The sequence below is a fragment of the Antrostomus carolinensis genome, unplaced genomic scaffold (genome assembly GCF_000700745.2).
Source record: "Antrostomus carolinensis isolate BGI_N321 unplaced genomic scaffold, ASM70074v2 scaffold5683, whole genome shotgun sequence".
NCBI lineage: Eukaryota > Metazoa > Chordata > Aves > Caprimulgiformes > Caprimulgidae > Antrostomus > Antrostomus carolinensis.
The window spans coordinates 5,357-13,415 of record NW_010305798.1 but is presented as its reverse complement, the minus strand read 5'-3'; the positions used below and the strand labels follow the sequence as shown (position 1 = coordinate 13,415).

Here is an 8,059-nt window from a genome sequence, read left to right as displayed (position 1 = left end):
TGTGAAAGGAAGAAGGTATATTTAGCCTATTGATCAATCTGTTCTAACCTGTACTTTCTCTGTTCCTTCTAGAATCTACATAGTTCACGATGAAGTAAAGGATAAAGCTTTTGAGCTGGAACTCAGCTGGGTTGGAGAAAGTAATGCATTTCTGTAATTTCTATAAACACTATAGAAAACATACGACTTTCTGTAACTAAAGTAAAACACTGCTTTTAAATTTCACTCTATTCAAAGTCTGTGTGTGCATTCTCCTTAAGATGTCCTCTCTTTATTGGCAGTAACCAATGGAAAACATGAAATTGTTCCCAAAGACATCAGGGAAGAAGCAGAAAAATATGCCAAGGTAAGGTCCAGCTTTGGTGTTTCAGAGCTTCACTTGACAACCTGTCTAGAGTAGAAGGAACTGACTGAAAGTCAGGCTTCAACTGTTGCCACGACTGCAACATGTGTAGTTACCAGACACATCACTTCAGCGATGGCTGATGTTATTCTGAAGGGAGAACAGTGAAGTTTACAGTGTCATCCAGGGATAGTTCTTACTTTCAAAACCAGTGTAGTTCAGCACACCTGTGCTGTGTTTCTCTTTCAGAAGTAAATATATTAACTGTCCAACAACTGTATAAGGGAGTAGGAGAGGTAGTAAGTCATGTAACCATCTGGAGGAAGTTAGACTTCTAGCATTTAACAGCTTTGCTTTTGTTCTCAAAGTAATGATGGTGTTTAGTGTTACCTCCTGAATACAAAGCTCTGGAGAGAGGGAGAGGATTGTGACGCTACAGCAGAACTCATTGTGCTTATTATAGGCTGAATTGTAAAACAACTGTTAAACTATTTTTTAATTACACTTTTTTTTTTAAACAGGAATCTTTGAAAGAGGAAGATGAATCAGATGATGACAATATGTAACACATTGTTACTTCAAGACAAGTTGAACTTTTCTTAACTTACACCAGGTTTGTTTATAATGTATTAAGCATGGGATGCTATTATGTACTTGTTGGAAGAAACTGAGTGACCAACTTGCACTAATAAATTTTCCATTTTACTGTCTGTTAGCTTTTATTCCAAGAGAATATAGGCCAGCATCATCAAGAAGCAACTGTACTCTGTATAAAACAGCCATTAAGAAGGAAAGATATGAGCAGGCTGGTGTTGCTTCCTCTTTACTACAGCACTCTTATCTATCTGAGCCAGGCCAGGTACAGGAAAATAATCTGCTTAAAAAAATTGGCAAGTCTCTTGTTTATAATGCAGAGTTTAATATTCAGAACTAGTACTTGGTTATTCCTTGATTAACCAATATCATGGTTTGCAGTTCATTAATAGCCACAGTCTGTGCTTGCACTTGGCAGAAGAGATGAGAACATCTGGAACTGTAAAACAGGTGGTTACAGGTTGAGGTGATGTGCACAGCTGACAACTCCAAACAGCCTACATAAGAAGCAAGAGTTCAGGACAAGGAACCTTCATCTGAAGTATTAAGTCTAGGCTTATCTGAAGAGTAGGAAAAATTCAAAACCACTTCAGTTTAAAATAGTGCTTGTGTTAAGTTCTGAAGCTGAGAGATCTATTAAGCAATGTAACTGGAATTAATGCTTGAAGATCTAAACAGTTTTTAAACACCTTAATTCAGCTGTAGTTTCTTAAATCATTTCTCAATCAGCTTCATCAATTGTTGACTTTCACAGGAGTTGAAAAGAAGCTTTTCTGCTTTCTTTCCCCACTTCCTAGAAAAAAAGCCTGTCTATACTAGTGACTTAAGTCTTGAAAGACAAGGTAACAAACTGTTCTGTCCACCACCTTAAAGCTCAGTTAAAATTGAAGCCTTGTTTGTACATGCAGTTAGAATCTGAATGGTCATAATCTACAATGCATACTTTTCTACTGAACAAACACTAATGATCACCAGCCCTTAAAACAAAAGCTTTCTGTTACAGGTTTATTTTTTTATATACAGTTTCTTTTCCTTGGCCTTCTATCCCCCTTTCTAAGAGGGTTACAAGATACAAGTTCTACTTCCTTTTTGTGACAAGAGAAAGGCGATAGAGATGGATGGATCTGTCTCGATACTCAGTGACTGTCTCAGGTTTAGCCTTAGCTGGAGTCCAGCTGCCTGAACTCTCACCTCTCCTGCTGGGCACAGCTTCCAAAGGCTGCTGGAACTCTTGATCAAGCCTGCCTGAGCCATTAATCATGACCATGACAGCCAGCCTCCTTCAGAGTCTCCTTCTGAGGCAACAGTAGAGCTGTTACACTGAGTAAGCCTTTAGATCTGTGTTGTAGTTCTCCAAACTGAATTTACTACTGAAGTTTACTGCTGATTCAGCTGCTTGAGTCATTAGCAAGTGCCAGTCAGGAAACTCCCAGCAGCACTCCAGCGTCTATGACAGAAGAACTACTTGTTTCTCTTCACTTTTTACTCTCTAATACAATGTTACTGACAAACTGCTAAATGGAAGTTAAAAGCCATCTTCATGTGTGGTTATTCACATCCATCCACTCAGAATTAGGGACAGGAAGTACAACAACAGTTACACAACTCAGGTTTCAGTGAGAAGAGCAAGATCAGTCTTGTATATTTATGAGATAAAGGGGAAGGAAATGTTCCACAGTATGTGAGGAGATATAGGTATGAACATGGCCACCTACTTGCTCATTCAGAATTTCCAAGTTGCCATGTTCTCTAACAAGTAGCTCTCCAAAAAGTTCCTTTGAAGAACCATGCTCTGATTTTTCACTTAGTGTGAAATGGTGTAAAGTCCAACGAGAAGCAGTGCATGAGCGTGTGCATTTTGCAGGGGGTGACAGTACATAGAGAGTGCTGCACAGCAGTCGTGCCTGTCATGGCAACATTTACTTAATACCAAGGTGATTATGATTATTAACTGTTGGGTTCTTTTACAAATTACATAACTAAGTTATCTTCTGAGAGGCTCAACCTGTTTATGAGAATTGATCTTTATCTGTGGTAAGCAAAAAAAATCTACTTCCATTTCTATTGATTGCAGATGAGGAAAAAGGAAAAAAGTGAGCATTAAAAGGTTGGGAAAAAATATTTGCCTTTATTCAAGGGAGGAGGGTCAAGGAGGAAGAGAGCAGGAAAATACTGAATAAGCTATTTTAGTATTGAAATTTCTCTATAAAAGAACTTTATTATAAACAGAGAACTAGCAGGTTTCTATTTGATCTGAAATTAATCATTGCTAGCTTTTAACAATAAGGCCCAGGGAACATTAGAAGGTATTTCTAATCCAGAAAGACTCTAATTTCAGCAGAGAAACTACTGTGAGCTCCCCAGTACAGCTGTTTCTGTAGCTAGCTACAGGAGAGGTTCCAGCTGGGATAAATGCAATGTGGTCATCTCATTGGTTAACAAGGAACTTACTAATTTGAAGCTAGTTACTTAAGAAGGCTTAATTATACATTTGTGCAGTAGCCATCATAATGTCTCACTAATTTAGTCTGAACCAGATAGGCTAAGTGCCAACTTTAATGAATTTTGCTGATGAAAATTAGTATTTATTTGTTGCTGTGACAAACAGTGGAAGTTCAGCAAGGGAAGAAATCTTCCAAAAAGAAGGAAGCAGCTTATGTAGCTACTCCTGGCAACACTGACTATATAAAGACTTGAAGAGGCAGTAGGACAGCACAGCATCATTAAACTTTGATTAAATGTTGAACACCAGAGAGTTTTTTCCTAAATATCTCGAGCTGTCTGAGGCAAATCACTTGGTGAAAGCTAAACTCTAGAAGGGCTCAAGCTGGATCTGAGATTATTACTTAAGTGAGGACTAGATCTGTTACAGAACAAGACAGAAGACTAAATCTCAATCATAAAAACATAAAAGCTTGTTTTAGCAGAGGCCCTCTTTCAAGGACTAGGAAAAAAAAATACCTAGCTTTATTGTAGATATTGCCTTACCCTCCAGTCTTAAACAATATCTAGGAAGAAGAGTTTGATTTGAGAACAGCAACTGATGGGGTAGCTAAAACCAAGATTTGAAAGCTTCCACCAGTTAGTCTTGTGTAGCTTCAGCTGTGAGGCACATCTGGAGAAAGGATGTACGCTGAAGCTTAGAAAAGCTGCTCCTTGTGAAAGGCTGTCACAGGCACCTACTGAAATCTTACTACTTTTGAATAAGCTCACCCTGAGAGCAACAAGTCTCATAACAAGCCAGGGGACTAGACTCGATTCAGAGCTGCCTGCAACACATGCCAGCCCAGTATGACAGACCCAAGAGCAGCAGTTGGTGACAGTGACCTCTGAAGGCCCCCAGAACCAGCCTTGCACACAGCAGAGGCAGCACTTGGATCCCCCTCACCTAAAATTAAAATTAGCTTGAAAATGGTCAGTGACAACTTCAGTTGAACACTGAAATGTGAAAATGGAGTGCAAGGCTAACAGATGGGCAGGGTAAGAGTTTCTGAATCAGAGATCTGAGCAGAGGTCATTCTTCTTAAGAGTCTCATTTTGATTATTTCTGCCCAAAGCACTAAGAAGTTTCAGTTCTAAAGATATCAGAAAAGCATCATTAGCCCACACCAAGCAGCACTTCTTCCTTCAGGCTCCTCAAGTAACATACTTCGTCCAGATTCTGTCCATTTATGGGAATACATAATAGAGCAGAACATCAAATACCCACTTTGCAATGCACAACTGTAATTTTCACCATGCTGAAACACTTTAGTTCAGAGTTTTAATGGCATATGCTATTGCTTAAGACCAAAAGCACAGGCTTTACAAACTCACCTCTTAGCTTAAAATCATCCCTCCACCAAGGAGTATTTTAGAAATCCAGAGATCAAACAGTGTCGCAAGAGTAGGATGTACAGTGAGATGCTTCCTCTCCCCTTCAGTCTCATATATCCACTGTTACTCAGCACCTGATGAGTCACTCCTGTGATATTTAGTAAGACTGGGTATGTCACATTCCCTGTTATAATTATTTAGTCAGCAAGTACACACACAGAAGCCTTGTTAAAGAGAACTAAGAACAGGACTATGATGAACTGCAGGTGACAAATTAAAAATAAAGAGCTCCAGTATCTAGTTGACTTACCTACATCTGTACAACTGCACCCTGACAGTTATTAGAATATGGAACTGGACTTGGAGGGTTCATAAAAACCAAGTTTAGGCTAATGCATCAAGATAATAAATTTTAATTATTTTACATGGCCATAAAAGTTACTGGTTTGGGTAATATCTTCATTACAACTGACTAGTACTGCTGATAAAATTATGGTAAGATTGAGCTGTTAGAACCTCACAGAAGAACAGCTCATAGAAGTAACCCATATGTGAAATTTCCTGTGTGGCAGATATCCACAAGGGTATCTCCAAAATAAATACTATTAATCTGTATTTGGTGCTGCCTCTCAGAAAGGAAACATTTCAAACAGAATTTTTCTCATGCAGATCTGAAGTCTGCCAAGCATCAAGTCATTTGTTGCTTCCTTCTCATCTCCAAAAATAGTGTGGTGGCCTGAGGTTAATTAAAAGCCCCACGTGCTGGAAGTGTGACTGTCCATACGGATGCAATACTGCCTGGGATGTGATCTGGCTGTTGAGTCCAAGTCACCCTTAAGGAACGAGATTTGGAGTAACTACACGTGCTGTTGTGCAAGTCTCTTCCTTCAGATAAAACTGTAACCATAGAAGGGAACACAAAACAGTGAGTTCAACAATGCATCTGAGGCATTTATCAGCTGGAGAGAACCCTGACCTTAAAATAAAGTGCACGGTTTCAAGATTCTCAAGAGAAAAATAGTATTCGTTGTCATGACAATTTTAAGACTGTAATAGCATCAAAAAATACAGTGTGGAGACTGTGCTCTCCCCCTCCTTTCCTTCCTTCAGCTGCATACGCCTGTAAGGACTTGCTTTTCCTCCACCCACCAGTTTTTCAAGTTACATGCAGCAAGGAAGTTACTTTTACTTAAGAATTGAGAGCTATTTTAAGACACCAGCTGCTTGTAACTTTCCATCACAGAAGATCTTGATACCTATTAGCTCTTGATTCTATAGAATTGCAGAAAACAAGTGCTAGAAGAGGTGAGAGTGTAGCCTTACTGCTTGTCCCTGTAAAAACATCCCAGTATTTGAGAACATGGGATCTACAACCAAGTCTGCTGTTTCCAGATGGACTAAGCAACCACCACGCAGTGCTCTTTCATCTTCAGTACACTGCTATTAAAGGACTCTCAAAGAGTTGTTTAAAAATGGTTCTTACAAGTTGCTGTGCCAACCAAAAATGGACAACTAGAATAAAGCAGGCAGCAGCATCACACATCATGAGTCCAAACGTGCATATCATCAGATACAGGAAAAACTGAAAGCCCATCAAGTCTTTCCTAAAAACAGTGTTAAGAACTACCCACTGAAAATACCATTTTAGGTGACATGATAAGACAAACCAAGTAAAAGTTTAGAAAGAACATGGAACAATTTATTGCTGCATAAAGTTAGATCTCATTTGGTATATGTATTATTTGCATATCCAAAATACATTCATTAAGACTCCAATTTCAACAGATTAATAGTTCAATTATAGTAAAGCTGATACATTCCAAATGCACACATGTGCCAACCCCAAAAACCCACCCAAGTGATGGCTGAGTTTTTGGAAGTGAAATTTTACCTTGTTTGCAGGGCTTTTAGAAAAGCAGGAAATCTGCTAATTTCATGATTTCAGGGAAGGACAGAGATTTATTACATTAAACTACAATAACAGGTGTCAAGAGCAGCAAAGGAAGCGCTAGATGGCTTTAGCTGAACGCTTACATCGAGCTCCGTTTCAGCTCTAATTCTAGGAGTTTCCACACTCTACAAAGCACATCACTTGAGAGGTTATTTTCTCCAAATACTTTTCTATGTACATCACAAATAGAAACAAATCTGAAACACTTTTAGGAAGCAGAATCAAAATGTAGCTTGATGTGTTGCCTGTCAGTCTGTTTAACCACCAACTACTTCTTCCCCCAGCCAAACACTTGTTTCTACGCTCAGTTTGTCCCCCGTTGTGCTATTTGCACAAGGAGATCACTCCCACACCAATAAACCATCTTTCATTGACGTAGGATCATTAAACTCTCCAAAAAGACATGTTATTTTGTTCTTTCAGAGTTCTGGATGTCATACAACACAGCTCATCTCGGTCATTTTATTTACAGCTGTACTGGTGTAACTAATGGGGTGACAAACTCCACAGAAGCACTGCAAGGGGAAAGCATATCCCTGAAGGTACAAACCTCCTCCCAACACTACAGTCTTGCAATTAATTCACAGGTGAAGTGTGCACTAGACAGTGTTGATTGGTGAGCTCACTCCCTGGCCACCTGGAAATTAGCTGCCTGTAATAATATCCTCCAAATAATATACACAAAAAGCATCTTTTGAAGAAGGCAGTTAAGCAGGAAAAACAACTGTCCAAACTGTAGATTCTCAGTAACAGCAGCTGTTTATAGCTGAAAACATTTAATTCAAAAGACTGAGGGCATTAATACTTTTAAAGAAGCAATACTGACCTACTGGATCTTGTTAGCTGAGGCTGAAAAGTGAACACCAAGTGATTAAAATAATTTGGCCAAGCAAAAGCCTTAGAAGAAAGGCCATGGAACCACGGCCTTCACAAGCTTTCTTTTGCTGGGCAACCACGCTTTGCAGCAGTGCTTGTTTCTTTGTGCTGGGCTGCACACACATTGGCCTTCTGGGGACTGGTGACAAGGGAAGACTGTGCATCTACAGTCCTGATTCAGTTGGGTCGTGTTCCTCTACAACCTGCATCTGTAACAATCCATCATCTTAATCAACAGCTTATCAGTGCTGACAAACTTGAGTGACACCTCTGCTGGCAGGTGGACCACATACAAGGACTCACCATCAGTAACTACAATCCCATTTTTTATCTCTACAATTATGGAAAGAGACAGTTTAGTAAAAATCCAAACCGAGCAAGCCACTTACCAGTGTCTGAAAAAGCTTGTGTGTGTAAGAACATAGCGCTTAACAACTTTATTTCCTTCTTGTAGTTTTGAACATAGCTACTTCAACAAG

General features: G+C 39.3%; 1 protein-coding gene across 1 annotated transcript in view; it reads left to right on the top strand.

The window, feature by feature from the left end:
• The window catches only part of PSMA3 (proteasome 20S subunit alpha 3), a 13,463-nt gene extending 12,410 nt beyond the window's left edge, over positions 1 to 1,053 (top strand). Inside the window, exons 8-10 of the mRNA XM_010164889.2 lie at positions 73 to 140; positions 282 to 346; positions 865 to 1,053. Of these exons, the coding sequence (XP_010163191.2) occupies positions 73 to 140; positions 282 to 346; positions 865 to 909 (178 nt within the window). The 3' untranslated portion in view covers positions 910 to 1,053. The remainder of the gene's footprint in view (positions 1 to 72; positions 141 to 281; positions 347 to 864) is intronic.
• Positions 1,054 to 8,059: the final 7,006 nt, after the last annotated feature.